Source organism: Zootoca vivipara, chromosome 3, assembly GCF_965207765.1.
Source record: "Zootoca vivipara chromosome 3, rZooViv2.hap1.1, whole genome shotgun sequence".
In the NCBI taxonomy this organism is placed as follows: Eukaryota; Metazoa; Chordata; class Lepidosauria; order Squamata; family Lacertidae; genus Zootoca; species Zootoca vivipara.
Window position 1 is genome coordinate 55173296 of NC_142586.1, and position 18942 is coordinate 55192237.

Sequence of the window (18942 nt, forward strand, 5' to 3'; positions counted from 1 at the left end):
TTTATAAACTCACTGATGAGTTTGCTGGAATCAAGTTACATTGGCACTCAAGTCCAATCAACTCTTTTTTCCCCTGAGAATAGTTCACAGTGCCTTAACCGATAAAACAGTGAATTGGTTGCTTCAATATATCAAACAGACAACCCTTTTCCTATCTAGCATTGCTCTCTTTTAACATCTACCAAGCACATTCTCTTGACCGCACCATGTGTAAGCTGAAGCCTACTGATGAGAGAGGTGAGTCAAAGAGTTGCTATGGAACTTAAGCCTTTTTCAGCACCTTATTTTATTCATTTATTTCATAAAAGTCATATACTGTACAACTTCATTGTTTAAAAACAACAACGACAACCCTGAAAAACAAACAAACCTCAAAGTGGTTTACATATTCTTCAAATGCTACATGAATTTCTCACACCTGACTTGTACAGACTTTGTGGTGATATTAAACAGTGTGGAGACATTTTAATCAGTTACCATTTGTGTTGGTGTTTTACATTTTGATTAATGTTCTAGTCCAGGTATCCCCAAACTGCGGGCCCTCCAGATGTTTTGGCCTACAACTCCCATGATCCCTAGCTAAGAGGACCAGTGGTCAGGGATGATGGGAATTGTAGTCCAAAACATCTGGAGGGCCGAAGTTTGGGGATGCCTGTTCTAGTCCATTCCCCTCCCCCATAACACCACTCCCAAGTCCTCAGGGTATTGCTGCCATGGTTCCTCCATTCAGCCAGGGGCAGCAGCACTAAAACAGCACAATGGAAACCCAATTCAACCAAGGAAGGAGGAGGAGAATCATATAAACTGAGCACACAATTTAACTTTTACCACTCCACCATCGTCACGCTATTTCAGCAGAAAGGTTTTCTCCCTCTCTTAGAACACTAGAGCTCAAGGACCACCAATCAAGCTCAATGGTAGAGGATTCAGGACAGACAAAAGAAAGTACTGCTTCATGCAATGCATGGTTAAACTATGGAACTTGCTCCCGCTGGAGGCAGTGGTGGCCACCAGCCTAGATGGTTTAAAAAGAGGATTAGACAAATTCTTGGAGAATCAGGCTATTGATAGAGCACACAGTTAAACTACAGGATTTGCTCCCACAGGAGACAGTGATGGTCACCAACTTGGATGGCTTTAGAGGGGGAATTAGAAAAAATTAAGGACAAAAAGGCGACCAATGGCTACCTATTAGCCATGATGCCTTATGCTCTGTCTCTATGGTTGGAGGCAGAATGCTTCTGAAAACTGCGGAGAGGAGAGCAGCTCAGATCCTGCTTCCATCAGCCATCTGGTTGGCTACTGTGAGACCAGGATGCTGGACTGGACAGACCACTGGCCTGATCTTATGTTTAGTGTTCTCGAGCTGAATAGATGGACTGAAGCCCCAACTAAATAAATTGGCATGCCTCACAATGGACAATACCTCTATTCTTTTTTTCGAAGAGAGGCCGGGTCCTCATCTGATAGCTGAGAATCTGTGATGCCAAGAAATTAAACGAAGATTAAATCTAGCTGCCTTATTCGTCTCTCAACACTACACAGGCTGCCACCTCACACTCTGAGTCATCTGCTTCCAAGGACAGGCGTACCAAACTCCACTATGCCCGAGTGGGGCAGCAAATTCCCAGAACTCACTTCAATCTTTCCCAGCAGGATCAATGCCTATTAAATGATGCTGATAAAAGCAAACACTGCCAGATGATTACAAGACATTCAAATATGTGCCAGTTTCAAAGCAATTATTTCCAAGTGCGCGAGCACACACACACACAAATAAAATTAAAATGTTTCCCCCTTTATTCCCCTCCTGGCAGTCACACACCAGCTACAAGTTAAACATTCTATTACTTGAGTTAAGCATTCAGAGGATAAGATGGAGGGAAATGACAGCATAACCTTGGTGGTAGTCACAATCTGACATCCTACCTGCCTGCATAGGGGTCTTGGCTTACCTATGCAATTATACACCCTCCTTGGGATTAATTTAAAGGATAGTATGCATGCACATATTTGTATGTGTGCTTTATTTACCCCAGGTTCTGTAACATGGAACCTGTGTGTATGACTCGGGCCCGTGTTATGCATTGCAGCATAGAAAATTCTTGAAAAGCAAATTCACGGCTGTCAATCCCATCTTAAAATGTGTGTGGCATTCTGCTAGTGTTTGCTAAACTCTCTACAGGGGCGAACATGCAGCCAGCAGAGTTACTGAACTGGAGCATTGTCACAGAGAATTGCAGCTGAACAAAGGAGACATTCATGCCATGCTCTTTAGTTGTAACACAACATTAAAACTAGGGATGGGGGGGGGAAACGTGCACACAGAAATCAGTGCTTTTTAAGCAGCTGTGTTGCCCTCATGCCCTTAAAGGAAGCCCTTACAAAAGGAAACACACACACACAAAGGCTCAGTGTTCAAAGACAGAGAAAACAATTCACACTGACGGACTCGCTCCACTCATGAAATTGTACAAGATTATACAGCTTCCAACTACACTCCATTTGATGGCATTTAGAACGAGATACAACTGACTATAATAGAGAGCTTGTGTAAACAAGAGCTTTCAACCTCCTCCTCTTTTGATGGAGAGAAATGGAAGAGATTTAATTTTCTCTTAGTATTCACTTTGCTGTGTGTGCTTAAACAAAGCCTCAAATGGCAAGGGATAGAGGAAGGAGATAGAGGGATAGAGGAAGGAGAGTTCTTGTGTAGCATAGCTTCCTTTGGGGTCCCTTCCAACTCTACAATTCCACGATTCTGTTTATTAAATATCTATATCGCCCTCCATCTGAGGATCAAAGGATGGTTTACAATATAGAAACACAAAAGCACAAAGCACGGGAACTGACAAAAACAATGGGACTAGGATCAGCATAGCATTTGCAAGATCCAGTGACCTTTCATTTCCCCAACAAGGGATAAAACCTATGACAGTCTTGGGGCTGGTATTCACTCCTGTTAAATGAATGGGAGGGGGGAAAGTGAAAAATGAGGAGGGGGAATGTGCCCCAACACCTTCTGGCCTAGCAATCAAAAGTCCAGCAGGGTGTAGCAAGGGTTTATAGATATTTACATTTATAAAGGACTACTAGCAGTGATTTAAAAATGTTTAGGGGTACTCTCATTTTTGACTCAGGAAAACCTCCAATTTATAGTTCAAATCAATAAAAAATAAATACAGTAAATGGACAAAAGTACAAAGATTCACAAAATGTTTAGGGGTATGCATACCCCTGTGTCCCCCCAGAAAACAAACACACTATTAGTATAACATCTGGGTGACTAAGAACTTCCATCCTCACATGTCTCTACTTGAGAACACTTTTACTTATCATTAACTGTATTGTTTCCTGTCCATGGCTCCTTCCTACTACTTAACACGGTATCTAGAACACACCGTGTAGAAATGCAAACCAGGAGCTTTACACAAATGAAATGAAAATGTTAATTCATATGGTTCAAGGGTCCTGCGAATTTCACAAGGGAGGAAACTGTGAGACAGATATTCACATAGACACTGTATTCACACAGACACACACATGCACACAGAAAGATAAACACACTCCTCTATAAGAAACAACTGGTAGAGGGGAAAATATCTCATTTTCTGTCCTCTCCCCTGCTTCTCTGGGCTCAAATGTCCCCTCTTGAAAACAGAAAGGAGGCTATCCGTCTCCTGTTATACACCTTTGTGGGGCTGTCGTTAGAGTGCTGGACTGGGACCTGGAAAACCAGGGTTCAAACCCACATTTAGCCATTAAACTTACACCATCCCTGCTTCACTTACTACACAGAGTTGTTGCAAGGATAAAATGGAGGGTGGAACTGTGTGTGTGTGTGTGTGTGTGTGTGTGTGTGTGTGTGTGAGAGAGAGAGAGAGAGAGAGAGAGAGAGAGAGAGAGAGCGCAGGACAGAATTGTAATGTGGGTGGGGTGTCAGCTGTTATTGGAATTCAGTTTGTGTTCTCTTAGAATCATGGAATCATAGAGTTGGAAGAGACCACAAGGGCCATCCAGTCCAACCCCCTGCCAAGCAGGAAACACCATCAAAGCATTCTTGACATATGCCTGTCAAGCCATATGTCTTGGCACTGAATGTTTCTGCAGCATAGGATACTCAGATCCCTGATGATAATAATAGTAGAAGAGAACAAAGAGATGGGTGGCTTATAAGATTAGGATGGAGAAGGCCACTCTGGCCACAGTGTTGGGAGAAAGACACAGAAAATATGTTGTGTCTTCTGTAGAGTAGCAACACCGGGTGAAATAGGAGAAGGGATAGTTAAGGCACAGTATCACAGACTCCTTACATGAAGAGGCTGGGTGCTTAAAATTAGATGCACCAGAATGCTGCCTACTAGGAAACCAGGTACATAATAATTGGCCAGACACGACATGTCTGGGTATTGAGGAGCAAGGGAGTATCTTCTCAAAGCCAGCTCTCAGGCTGGGTGTGTGTTATGCCTCTAAAGTGCACTTTCCCCATTTCTCCTTTTTCCTCCTCAATAGAGAAGTGCAACATGTTTCAAGATACTGCCTTGCAGTTTTTCCACTTTGATGAAAGTCACAGTATAACCCCCCTTTAGGAATTAGCGATCCTTCAAGCAGAAAGCAATTGTAATAAGGGTTTACCTGGTATTCATTGGGCCAGAAGGTGCTGACGGCCAGTTCTGCCCGTAGCCAGTCTTTGCCTGTGGAGCCGGTCACATTCCAAATGGGATTTGCCAGGGGGCCCTTGTTTACCCTAACCAATATGTTCAGAGTTCCAGGGCTCACCCCTTTTTTGCTGTACAAAAGGTAGCTGAAATCAACACAGTGTGTGTCATTCTCTTTCATAGTAGGAAGCTGAAGTCGAGCCTTCTCTCCGTGGCTGTGGTGTGAAGAATCCACTATCATGTACGACCCTGAGAAAAGGAGGGAAAAAAGAGGTCATGCGCCATGATTGGTTGGCACAATTCACTACAAGTGGTTTCTATACAGGCACCCCTAATGTTCACAAGGCCTTGCATCTGGGGAAATTAGGAGGAGGTGTCAAGGAAAAAGCGGGTCATGGGTTTTGGTGGATAAAGAATTTAACATTCTTCTGTCACAGAGACGGATCAGGTGCCACCAGCATCTGATAGCTGGAGTTCTCAAATTTGCATCAGTGCATTTATATGGAAGTTTATATTGGTGATTTTATAATGGGAGAAAAGGGCTCATGAAAAATCGCTTATACCATTCTGATAAGACTTCTCAAGATCCATAGGAGCAAAGGACTATTTCAGGGCAGTGCAGAAGTTCCCAAGTTCAACCCTCAGGACTTCCTGGTAGGGCTGGAAGGGGTCCTTGTCTAAAGCCATGTCTAAACCCCAACCAGCATGGCCAATGGTAACAGTTGGCCATCTTTGTCTTAGTGGAGGAACTGGCCCTTCTTCATAAGCACAATGCCAAAAGAAATACAGCAAAGTTCAGTGTTTGCCTGTTTCGGCTTTTAAGAAAATGGTTTATAATAGATTACTGACACTTACACTTTTGAAACCATTTATCTACATTTATATGCAATGAGGCTATTCTGAATGCCAACTAGCTTTCTCGAGATCTTTATTAACTACTCTTGAAAATGCACTTGAGGTAATGCAGGATAGATTGCTGAAAGGTTATTGCTCAAGGAAAATAAAAAATAGGTCAGTATGTGACAGAAAAATCAACATTTATTTTGTTTGTGTACAAACCTTTTAATTGCCTTTCCAAGCAATTCAGCATTGCTAAAGTTAGTGTCTAATAACACAGACAGTAAAGCTTTGCAGATTCAAAAACACCTCTAAAAAGGTTTATTACTGACATGCAATTATATTTTACTTGTGTATCTATTGAAACAAAAAATATTTTTTGTAAAGATAAAGCAGCTAAAGTTCAAGAGCCCAGTTTACATTTACATTTGATTAACTAGACAGTAACCACTGAAGTGATATGTTGTTGTTTTTAAAGGGAAGACTATACTGGCTGCTTGCCAACTTATTTTTTTTCCAGTTTGCTTCTTAAATCTGGGAATAAACTGACACAAATATATTTACATTTATAATTATTGGCAGTAACGATCAGTGATAGATCATAGAACTTTATTAGGAGTGTCAGGCATAATTTCTACAAGGTACATAGCACACAGACTATAATATGTTATGGACTCAGTAGATTCATGGACATTGCCAGCGTCGTCTTAAGCGCTCCCGGCGCCGTGGTGTGCCGGATCCTCCAGCGCCCGCCGGATCCCTTCGGCGCCCTCCCGCCCCGTTCCGGCGCCCTCCCACCCCATTTCCCAGCGCGGTGGGCGGGTGGGCGCCGCGCGCAGCGCGGGTGCAACAGGCGCTGCTGCGCGGAAGGCGGGCGGGCAGGTGCAGCTGCACGGCGAACCGGTCGGCCAGCGGGTGGGCGCAGCTCGCGGCGCCCTCCTGGCGGGCCGGCACCATGGTGCCCTGCGCCACTCAGCCTGCACGTAGGGCCGGGCCTGGACATTGCTGTCCTCAAATGCATATACTGTATTGTTGAGCAGAAAGAGGTCAGCAGACTGAGTCACATATGTTCAATGGGTCACACATTTCGGCCCAATCCCTACATACCTGTTCATTGAGAAGTGCCTGAAATTGGAGACCCCCGCAATTATTATTTATCATAGGTATCCTTCACCTAGGGTACTGAATCTATAAGATGGGAGATTCATCATGCAGATTTATAATGGAGGTTCATTATGCAGATTTTGGAGAGCTCGCATGTTCGGGTGCACTTATACTGCAGGTGCACCTGAATTCAAATGCCCCAACATTTCACTGATGTATAGCTTAAAGGGCTTAGTACATGGGGTCAACATTTTTAAAAATTGCATGGTATGTGGTTGGGATTCTATTGTTAATAGCCCTGAAATCTTTACATTAAGGCTGCTATATAAATACTTTTAATAATAACTATTTTTAAAAAACAATTTCACATTTATTCAATGGATCTATCAATCTGCTATGACTACTATTTTTTTGGATCAGTTGACAGCCCAGGGAAGGGCCAGCGTTCCATGGTATGTTACATGATTTGCATGCAAAAACTCAATCCCTGACTCAAACAGCTCAACTGGCTAGAACAGGCATCCCCAAACTGCGGCCCTCCAGATGTTTTGGCCTACAACTCCCATGATCCCTAGCTATCAGGACCAGTGGTCAGGGATGATGGGAGTTGTAGTCCAAAACATCTGGAGGGCCAAAGTTTGGGGATGCCTGGGGTAGAACATGGTGCTGATAATGCCCCAAGGTTGCAGGTTTTGTCCCTGGACAGCTACATATTCCTGCATTGAAGGGGGTTGGACTAGATAATCCTCAGGGTCCCTTCCATCTATTATTTCCAGGTAGTGATGCGAAAGACTTCATTCTGAGACCATGGAGAGCTGAGACTAGTCAGTATGGACCAGATTGACCTTTGGTCTGGCTCAGTATAAGGCAACCTTTTAGGTTCTTTCTCCCAAATTTCCCAGTCATGTGCTACAGCTATGATCTTTCATGGGAAAAGCAGATCTGGCCACTGTCACACATGCTCTGATTGGGTTAACTTAATGCGCTGTATGTGAGGCTGCCTGTGGAAATTTCAGCCTGTGGGAAATGTGGCAACCAGATCGACATCTGATATAGTTATATTTTTGATGGGATGAAAATGCTATAGGACTACAGTGGTACCTCGGGTTACAAGCACCTTGGGTTACAAACACTTCAGGTTACAGACTCCACTAACCTAAAAGTAGTACCTCGAGTTAAGAACTTTACCTCAGGATGAGAACAGAAATTGTGCGCCGGTGGCACGGTGGCAGTGGGAGGCCCCATTAGCTAAAGTGGTACCTCAGGTTAAGAACCGTTTCAGGTTAAGAACGGACCTCTGGAACAAATTAAGTTCATAACCAGAGGTACCACTGTAATACGGTAGCAGTATTCTGCTGTCATGTTCAAAGGCTTCCAGTAAGTTCCTGGTTGCTGTTTTTTTAACTACAAAACCCTGAATAGTTTGGAACCATCTCCTCCCATATGATCCTGTTCATCTGCTGTGTTGAATATCAGAAGTTCTGCTATGTGTTGCACCATTTCAAAAGCAGAGTTGGCTGGAACCTCTGCAATTGCAGCACCCAGTTTATGGAGCTCGGTCCCTAGAGAGGTGAAATTGGCACCATCTCCTTTAAGCTTCAGGTAAACAAAGACTTCTTTATGTCACCAAGCTTTCAATGGAGAAATTGGCTGATAAGAAAAACGAAACAGGTAAGCTGCTCTTTAAGAATCTCCTGCCCCATTCCTACCCTGAATGTATTTCCACCTCATCCAGGCTTCAAAACTGGAAGTGAGCCCAAAAACAGATTCAGGAATGTATTTGCATTGGACCACACCTATGCCCAGATAGCATCTACCTTGGCCCTAAGGCAAGCAACAAGACCAAAGCAGGCAAGCAGCCAGGAACGAACAGAAGAACACGCTCTAATTAGTCCAAAAGGAATTCTTAAAGGTGGGCCAGAAGTTTGTAGCAGAAGTTTCATTATTCTTCCCCCCAATATAAATAAATTTGTATATTAAAAAGTATTTCCACTAAAAACAATGCAATGGTAAAGTTGAGTATCTTAAATTTTTTAATATAAAAATGGTTATAGCATCAAAGATTGTGCTTTGTTCACTTCTCTCTATTCTGGCTTCCTTTTAAAAACAAACAAAAAACCAAAACACCTCACCCGCTTACAAAACAAAATTACTAGGAAAAACAATCCTACCAGCTGAATGTTAGTATTATTATGCCCTTCAAAAATAAAATCACCACACCAAAAGGACTGCCCTTTTAAGTTTTGTTTGATAGCACTGTGTTAGGCCCAAATAACTACAGTTGTACCTTGGTAGACAAATGCCTTAGTTGTCAAACAAATCGGCTCCCAAACGTTGCAAACCCAGAAGTCAGTTTTCTGGCTTGCGAACATTTTTCAGAAGCTGAACATCCAATGTGACTTTGGCAGCTTCCGATTGGCTGCAGGAAGCTCCTGCAGCCAATTGGAAGCCATGCCTTGGTTTTCAAACCGTTTCATGAGTCAAACAAACTCCCGGAATGGATTAAATTTGAGAACCAAGGTACGACTGTATTTTGAATGCTTTTCTTAGCTATGAATCACAGCAGCCAGGGCAAGAAATGGCCACTATATAGTTGATAATAAAGAGAAGCAACAGTCACATTTGTGCATCACAACCATGGCTTAATGTGAACAATCAATCAGCTAGTGCATGTTGCTGAATCACTCCCATTTCACCGCTTCCTATGTTGAGCTGGGAGCAACAAACCACCAAACCTAGCTAAGCATGTCTTGTGATGCAGCACTTGTGGTTTGTCTGTCTCCAAGCAAACCCTGATGCTAAGCCCAGGTTTGTTCACAACTTAGGCCTCGAAAGCTGACATCTGCAGCAGCTGTTGACATAAGCCTGGGGAATACCCCTGCAGATTAATTCTTCTCTGATTTCTCAAACGACATTGTACAAAGATAAAAGCTCTATCGATTATTCTGGCCACTTTTCCCTCTGGCCAGTGGAACAGTGTGGAAGGGGGTCATAGGGGTGTTGGCCCCAGGTGCAAAATTGTTAGGAGTGCAGAATTTCAACACCCAGTGTTGCCGCAATATATGTGGTCCCTTGGGCTGAGAAAGGTCTCCATTCCCTGCTGTAGGTGGTGCTATAGATTGCAATAGCCACTTCAAAGGAAGCAAAACCAGAGCAATTAGTTCAGCAAAATCCTTCCACTCCCTGAGAAAGCCGGAAGGGCTGGTGCCACACACTGCTTGGTGGATCACCTCCTTCCAAGTGGCCTTGCTATCTGCTTTGCCAAAAGAAGAGAAGAGAAAAGAAGAGAAGAGGATACATTCATAGGGTAGCTATTTACGGTTTAATGTTTTTATATGCTAAGAAGCCACCCAGAGTGGCTGGGGCAATCCTTTCAGATGGGTGGGGTACAAAATAATAATAATAAGCTGGCCCAGTGATGATTGTAGAGCCCCACTTCTGCAATCCCAGGGTTGGGATGGGGGTTGCGACCTTAACAGCCCAAAGAAGTTTGAGAATAGCAGCTTTCTTATGTTCAGCCAGAGCCCTAAAATGGCAGTTAGCAAGCTGGTATAATGAAAGAGAGAAGAAAGATTGCATCAACAACTCTCAACAAAGGCCTAACCAGGCTATATTCTTCAGCAATTTCAGACATGCCCATTATTTTGTGAAATATAAATTAATAAATAGAACCAGAGGTGCAGAGGCCCAATGGAACAGTTACATTGTAGAGTTTGGGTTATTATACAGCTTTGCCTGGCAAGGGAAAAAATAAGTACCTTGAGATGCTAAAAAGAATGAAACTTTTTTACAGCTAATAAAACACATTTATTTCTCTCAGTATACTTGGTAGCTATTACAGCCTTCAATTGTGAATTCATAAAGAAACCTGAGTGAAATAAAAGTAATGCAGTAATGTGGAAAATGTATGCTTTATCTTGGAAGCGTCGAAAAGCATTCCCCATCGGTGCCATGTTGAACACTGAGTTTGGAACAATGAGCAAAGACTTATTTACAATGTGTTGAATCCTGGTTCCTACATCTAGTGTGTCACTAGCTATCAACTGGCAAGCAAAAGCAAAATTCCAACCTCCTAGTCTTGGCAGATGCAAAGGGGACAGAGGTTGCCACTGCACTTGCAAAACTGCCATGACCTCTCATTGGAGATGCAGAATCAGACAGTGATGAGGACCAAACCAAGATGCCTCTTACCCTCTGCAGCTGTGAAGAGGGGAGCAGGGTGACATGCCCAGGCAGGGTTCCTCCTTGACCTCACACAAAGGCACAGTGCAAGGCCAGAGACAAGGGGAGAAGAATTGTCTTAGCAACCACAAGTTTTGCCTTGGCTATCAAGGCCAACCAACCCATAGCTGTGGACCCTGGGTGACAACATTGAATTTGTTGAACCTCGAGTGCATTCAGACTTGGGGATTGTGGCATCAGGGTTCCTGATTATAATGCCAGGACTCCTTTTCTGGTTTCTATCATTCATTTTACACTGCATTACCTGTTGTGTTATACAGCTGTGGCCTTTTGATCAATATACCACCTTGTCACACTAAATTTAAATGACAGGAAAGAACCATGTTTGCCACCTTGAGTTCTTTAAAGGAAATGTGGGATATAAATGTAATAGAGTAAAGCTAAAATCACATCTAGTTAAAACACATTGGGTTCAATGGTGGGTGGGATTGCCAAAGTCACTTTTCCTGGAATATGCCCCCTTTGTAATTTTTATTTTGCCACATGCGTAAAGCTGAATGTGCACAAGTTAAATACAGTTATACCTCAGTTTAAGTACGCCTCGATTTGAGTACTTTCAGTTTAAGTACTCCGCGGACCCATCTGGAATGGATTGATCCACTTTCTACTACTTTCAATGGGAAAGTTTGCTTCAGGTTAAGTACGCTTCAGGTTAAGTACGGACTTCCAGAACAATTACACTCATACTTTGGGTTAAGTACGCTTCAGGTTGAGGACTCCGTGGACCCGTCTGGAACGGATTAATCCACTTTCCATTAGGTTCAATGGGAAAGTTTGCTTCAGGTTAAGTACGCTTCAGTTTAAGTGCTCCGTGGACCGTCTGGAACGGATTAATCCACTTTCCATTACTTTCAATGGGAAAGTTTGCTTCAGGTTAAGTACGCTTCAGGTTAAGTACAGACTTCAGGAACCAATTGTGTACTTAAACCGAGGTACCACTGTACTCTTAAGTTGTGGGCTTACTGTGATAATAAAATCACAAGGAAGAAATCAACAAGACATGCATGCATGAACAAGTTAATGAATGAACTAGCAAGACTGACCATCAATACTTAAACTTTTGGGAAATGGCTAGTGTAAACAGAAATTGAAGCCAAAATCACGCTTGATGAGAAGATGGCTTCTCATCCAGTTTTGCATGACTATACTAAAATGAGATCATACCGACAATTGGTCTAGCCCCGTAACCTGACTCTGACATACTGTACTCTGCACCATAAACTAATGAAGCATGCAAATTGGCATATGAAGCTTCCATTTTGACATGATTATACTGCAGGTCAAACCATCGATCTACCACCTGTCTCTGGCATGACCTGTGCCATAAACTGTAGGGCACTAATGATGTACTTAAATTACTCACCAACGCATAGGTACTTTCCAACTCAGACCTCCTAGTCTAGACAATAATACAGGGTCCTGGCTATGATTATATGCACATGGTCAGCAGGGGAAAAGAACCCTTTAATTACTGGCTGCCCTGTTTGCTCTCGATTCATGACCCACTTTATTTATTATGTTTTCAGTGATCGAGTAGTTAGTGACTAATTACTTGATGTATGCTCTTGACAAGCTCCACTAATTAAAGAGAACACCACAGGTGTCTTGCCGAAGCTAACGATCATACCATAAACCAGTCTGCAATCAAGTGAGCTAAAGAGTTATGGTCCAATTCTCAAAGAAACCCAAAGCCCTCAAATCAAACCACTCTGCATGCCCATGGCCTTTCCAGCATGCCAACAACCTGAAAGAAGTTGCTTTTGAAACCTCAGGACCACCCCTCATTTCACATCACAGGCTCTCTCCTAACAAGGGTCTTAATATCTTTTTTCATTTGTAGGCAATGCCCGCAGCTTGTTCGTGGTGACAAAAGCAGCAGCAAAATTGTGGTTTCTTGAGCTCCCTTCAATATGATTAGGCAGACGTGCTGCTCTGTGTCATTTTAATATCTGCAAGCTAAGCTAGGCAATAAAGGAATATTACAATGCTGCTTGTTAAGTACCCAGCTATTATTTAGCATCACTAAATAAGGCCCAATTAAAGACAAGAAAAGGGGGAAGGGAACCATTTTGAGAAACTTCCATGTTTTTAGTTGCATTCAAGATTTTACCCAGGGCACTACTTACAGATTGCAGGATCAAAACGCCACAAGGGTGAAAGAAGTGAAGCTTTCAGGAAATAGGATTTGTTTTTTGTATTTCCATCATAATTATCATTAACTGGATGGTAATGAATTTTACTTCTTATGATACGGCACTTATTTAGTGGCACTGGTAAAAAAAAGTGTAAATCTTTGCTTTCCAAGTTCAGAACACAATGCACTGAATAAATCAAACTTTTTTAAAAAAATTATGAGTTAAATATAGTTTGTATATATTAGACCAGGGGTCCCCAAACTACGGCCCGGGGGCCGGATGCGGCCCAATTGGCCTGCCAATCCGGCCCGCGACGACCCCCGCCGCCCGCTCTTGCAGCGCGGCAGCGCTCTTCCGGGTCGGGAAAAAAGCGCCGAAAATCCTTTGTGCGCATGCGTATGGGCCTCTCCCGACCCGGAAGAGGTCATTTCTGGTGCACTTCCCGGTCGGGGGAGGCCCATACGCATGCGCACAACGGATTTTCGGCGCTTTTTCCACCCTGGAAGCGCGCCGCCGCGCCAGTAAGTGCCCGTGCGCATGCGCACGGGTGCGCACTCCCCCGCCTGCCGGCCCGCACAGGCACGCGCTCCCCCGTCCTCCGGCCCGCCGCGCGATCGGCGTGGTGGGAACCGGCCCAAACGCCGGTAAGTCTGGGGACCCCTGTATTAGACTATACTCCCAGGTACAAGCCAAAATTATATATAATTATTGTTAGGATTTTGTGTAGTACCCGCTGCTGGCTAGTATGAAGCTAGTGTGATTAGTATCAATCGCATGAGATGTCTGAGAAGAGTGTAAGAACAGAAGACTGTCTTATCTCTTCTGTCTGAGCGTGTTACTGTATTTTACTTTCAATTTTGCTGTATGCAACGGCTTGTTCTGCCAGAGTTTGGAGAACACAGACGTGATTATGGATTCTCTGTATAGACTGTAAATAAAACTTAGTTTAGACCTACGGATGTTTCTTCTTGCTGTGCGATGCCAGGAGACATGTGTGCACAGACTTGTGTGCACTTTTCATAGGAGAAGTGTCGCAGAGAGGCACACTGGAGTGAAGCGGCATGCCATTCCAGAGACATGCCTTTTAGGAGACGCTCGGAGGATCTGGGGGTCTGCCGTCCCCCCCGGAGCATTTTCTAACAATTATATGACCTCGGGGTCATAATGGCTAGCTGAATAAAGGTGCTGAGCTAGCATGCAGCACCCATGCAAAAGTTGAATTCCATGTTAAAAGCTGCATAGACCTCCCACTGATCAATTAGTATAACAATCTTTTTAAATAAGAAAAATAGGGGTCATTAGGAAAGGGACTGAAAATAAACTGGCAATATAATAATGCCATTACAGATTTGGTGCAACTGCACTTGGGATGCTGTGCGGAGGTCTGATCCCCTCAACTCAAAAAGGGTATTGTAGAGCTAGAAAAGGTGTAGAAAAGGGCAGCCAAAGTGATCAAGGATTGGAGTAGCTCCCCTAATGAGGAAAGGTTTACTGTGTGTGCACCATTTGGAGACTTTTCAGTTAACAAAAAACGGTGAGTAATGAGAAGTGTAAAATTATGCATGGTATGAAGAAAGCAGATAGAAGGAAGCTATATCTCTTTGGTCTGATTCAGCAGTGCTGTTCTTATTTTACATTTTAATGGTAGCCTATGCAGCAGCTCATTACAACAGTGTGTCTCAGTTTTCATCAAAAGCAGCAGTGATATAGCAGCCCAAACTAATTTGCTGCGCCTGGACTGACCAGAATTGAGGTTCGGAGCCATGTGGGGAAAAAATTCCACTTTCTCTTTTGTTGGGAGAATTAGCTTAGTGACATTTAGAACAATTGCAAGCTTTTGTCTTTCATGAGATTCTTTTGTCATAGATGCTTAGTCATGGATGTCCATACCAAAAGGAATCTTGCATAACAGGGTTTGGAAATACTGGTTGCTGGACTGCTCTTTTAAGCAATGGAAATGTCTCCAAACCGAAATGTAGCTTTGGTTACAATTATTGCCCAAGGGAGAAAACAAGTACTGTATCTCTGTTTCAAGCCTTATCAAGCTGGGGTGACAAAGGGAATCATACCTGTGTCTGAATTAGACATGTCTCCATCTCTGCTTACCATCAGTATTGTAGAATGCTTGTTAAGAAGGAGGGGGACGCAGAGAAATGACATTGGAGGCTTTTTTATGATAACAAAAAAGCACCTGCATTCTTTAGCTTCGACTAGAAATGGCATAGTGTTGTTCAAAAGCTGGATACTTCATATGAAAATGAGCTGGCTGAGCAAAATGGGAATTTAGCAAGATAAGCTACAGTAGGCATCCAAAACCATTTGATATTCACCTCCTTAAAATGATCAAGTAAAAAATGTGAGACTCATTCATCTAGGCAGAGATTTTCATGTTCATTTGGCTTTCCGTGCCCCCTTCAAATTCCAAGCAAGATTGCTTAAAGACTGATTTGAAAAGCTAACTGTTATCAAGGGAGGGGAAAGCTTTAAGAAGCCATGACTTACAAGGAGAATCTTGAACAGGGTATGTCCCCCCCCCACTCCACCCCCTTCCCTCCCTTGCATGCCACACACTGTTTGGCATTAAGCTTTTATTTGCTGACAGGCTACTGTGTTTTAAATAAAAAACTCAGTTTTTTTTTAAAAAAGTGCAAACGCTGCATATTAAAATAGTGATTTAAACAGAATATAGAATGTGCTGTAACCAAGACCGCTGAGCTTTTTCAGCACTGCACTGTCGTGTCCTGTCTCACAAATCATGCCTCCTCTTAAATGAATAATTCCAGAGGCACTACAAAGGTTTTTAAGGCATATTTTGAGGGCACTGGAGATTCTGACTCTAGAGGGGCTGGGCTTTAAGCTTGTTTTTCTAGGTCATGTCAGTGGGGCAGGGTGTCTAGGTTTATGATCACTCTTTGAACTGTTGAGAGGTAAGACTTAGGACTAGGCAGGATGTAGTGTAATTATGCATTATTCAGTTTGTGTGGTTTTTTATTTTAAAAAATCTAGTTATATTATTGGGGAGAAAGGGTTGAGGGGTGGCAGATCTTTCCTTTAAAACTCCTGATCAAATGCATATATTTCTTGTATATCCATATGCTTTATTTTAATACATTATCCTATAAGAACCTGCAATGGAGAGGGAAATGCATTTCATTTAAAAGTCTTCTGATGGCCAGCAGTAAACCAACCTTTTGGGAAGCAGGCCACAAAGAAAGTGTATTGTCTGAGAGCATTCTTTGCCTACTCACGTAACATCATGAATCTATCAATCACTGAATCTATCAATCACTGATTTAAAAACTGATTGCCCCACACTTGTTTATTTTGTTTGATATTAATATTGCTCTGTATGTCGTACTTTTATGTACCTGAAACTTGACACGGGTGGTGCTGTGGTCTAAACCACTGAGCCCAGGGCTTGCCGGTCAGAAGGTTGGCGGTTTGAATCCCCATGATGGGGTGAGTTCCCATTGCTCTGTCCTAGCTCCTGCCAACCTAGCAATTCGAAAGCACATCAAAGTGCAAGTAGATAAATAGGTACCGCTCCGGTGGGAAGATAAATGGCACTTCCATCTGCTGCTCTGGTTTCACCAGAAGCGGCTTAGTCATGCTGGCCACATGACCCAGAAAAACTGTCTGCAGACAAACGCCGGCTTCCTCAGCCAGTAAAGCGAGATGAGCGCTGCAACCCCGGAGTCGTTTGCTACTGGACTTAACTGTCAGGGGTCCTTTACCTTTTCCTTTTTACCTTAAACGTAATGACAACAATAAAAGTTATTCAAAAAGAAAAGAAAAGAATACACCACTCTTAACCACACTAGGTTGGATGTGCAGATACAACTGTGCCCAGGGAATATGTCCCTCTTGGAGGGTAGCAGATCCTTCTGTTTCTGTTACAGAGAGCTTGTCAGTAACAAGGAAAGCACGCTGTAAAGAAAGGAACCGTTTCTCCCTCCTTTGGTAAAGGATGCTGAGGGGGAAGAAACTAGAGCAGATTTTTTTCATGGTAGGGAATTCTACCTATGTGGTAGGGAATGCTGGAAAGAAGGGGTGAGGAACTTGTAGCGTTCCGGATGTCATTGGGCTACACTTCTCATCATGCCTGGCTATTGACCATGTTGGATGGGGCTGATGGGAACTGCAATCCAACATCAACTGGAAGGTCTCACGTTACCCAACTCTATAAGAAAAGAAAATGGAGAGTATATTTTGAAAGGTACTGATGAGGTTCTGACCTGCATGGGAGCCTTGCCTTTGACCCTGCAAACACTTCCCATATTTTACCTGCATGGAAATAGACTATCCAGGAAATGGCACTTCTCTCATGATCAGGTACAAATTACTCTACTAAATAACAGAAAATAAATTATTGTTCTGAATTCAATGTATCACACTTTTGATTGTTCCTTCAGTAAAAGCATTTCTCCTTGTCAGGCAGAACAATCCTCACTCCCCATCCCTGTGTGCTGTTCTGGGGGCTATCCTCACCCTTCAGAGAGGATTTGGAGAAGGTGCAGGATTGCACAGGGAGAGGAGAGTAGGGCAAAAGTGAGGTAGAAGACCCTTGAGTGGGCTTCTGCTAGCATGCCAAATTATTGAATTTGGGCCATAAATTTGTATTTGGGGAAAATATTTGAAGGTGGAGTATGTTTAGAAACGGGGCTAAGTGTGTGTGTGTGGGGGGTAGTTTCAGAACCATTGCTTTAATCATAAGACTTGTCAAATAATGTACTAGGTCCATTATCCGAGGAAAATCTACGATCAGGAAAATCAAAAGAAAGCCATTTAATAAGTTGTTTGACATGCAACACTAAACCATGGTTTAAGGCTACATGCACGAGCCAGAACAAGCCTGAATAAAGCCTTGGGCTCACACACTTCCTTCCCCACCCCACCCCTCCATACAGATGGAAGAAATATTTCTGAAACATTTATTTAAATGTTTAAAGAATCCTGACTTGTGAACCAGAGATTTAAACCACAATGTCCCTAACAGAAGAGCCTTCCTCAAACTGTTAGCCTCCAGATGTTTTGGAGTACACTCTCATCGACCCCAGGGACGCAAGTAGCACTGTGGGTTAAACCACAGAGCCTAGGACTTGCCAATCAGAAGGTTGGTGGTTTGAATCCCTGCGACGGGGTGAGCTCCCGTTGCTCGGTCCCAGCTCCTGCCAACCTAGCAGTTCAAAAGCATGTCAAAGTGCAAGTAGATAAATAGGTACCACTCCAAGCAGGAAGGTAAACGGCGTTTCCGTGTGCTGCTCTGGTTCTCCAGAAGCGGCTTTGTCATGCTGGCCACATGACCTGGAAGCTGTCGGCCAATAATGCGAGATGAGCGCCACAACCCTAGAGTCGGTCACAACTGGACCTAATGGTCAGGGGTCCCTTTACCTTTACCTCATCGACCCCAGCCATTGAACTGGGCTGCAGTGGAACACAAAAAACCCATTAATCTCAAAATTGTAAGTTAGTACGTATTAGACGGGATAGATACACTGCTCTTAGCAGCTCTTCGCTGTTGGTATGAGGGTTGTAAATTAAGTGTTAAATAAAACAAGAATCTCCTGAAGCTGCTTATTGTAAGCTGTTGCTACATGCTTATCAATTCCCCCATTTGCTCCAACTTTTCACCAAATGAAAACATTGCTTTTTGTCAATTTTGACTGTGATCCCTTCAAAGGAAGCCCAGTTGTTTTTAGCACATCTTTGGTGGTGTGAAGCGCCAAGTGGAGTGCCAGTTACTCAGTGGGCATTGCCTCTCAGAAATGTTTTTAAGGCAAAAACATTGGAATCCTCCCTCTAGGATTAGGAGGAAAGAGTATATGTTGAAATGAAAGGTCCTATATGAATTATTTGTTCTTGCTCTCTCTCTCTATTTGGTATCACAGTAATTGATTTGGACAAGTAACATTTGGATAAAACCGGGAGATTGTGTCCTTACTTAAAATACAGCTTTACAAAGTGAA

At 43.2% G+C, this 18942-nt stretch overlaps 1 protein-coding gene across 8 annotated transcripts in view; it reads right to left on the reverse strand.

Moving 5' to 3' along the window:
• PTPRK (protein tyrosine phosphatase receptor type K) overlaps positions 1 to 18942 on the reverse strand; it is a 340055-nt gene that overhangs the window by 205383 nt on the left and 115730 nt on the right. For all 8 annotated transcript variants that reach the window (XM_035109047.3, XM_035109045.3, XM_035109041.3 and 5 more), the window contains exon 3: positions 4636 to 4907. In XM_035109047.3, coding sequence (XP_034964938.3) covers positions 4636 to 4907 — 272 coding nt within the window. The remainder of the gene's footprint in view (positions 1 to 4635; positions 4908 to 18942) is intronic.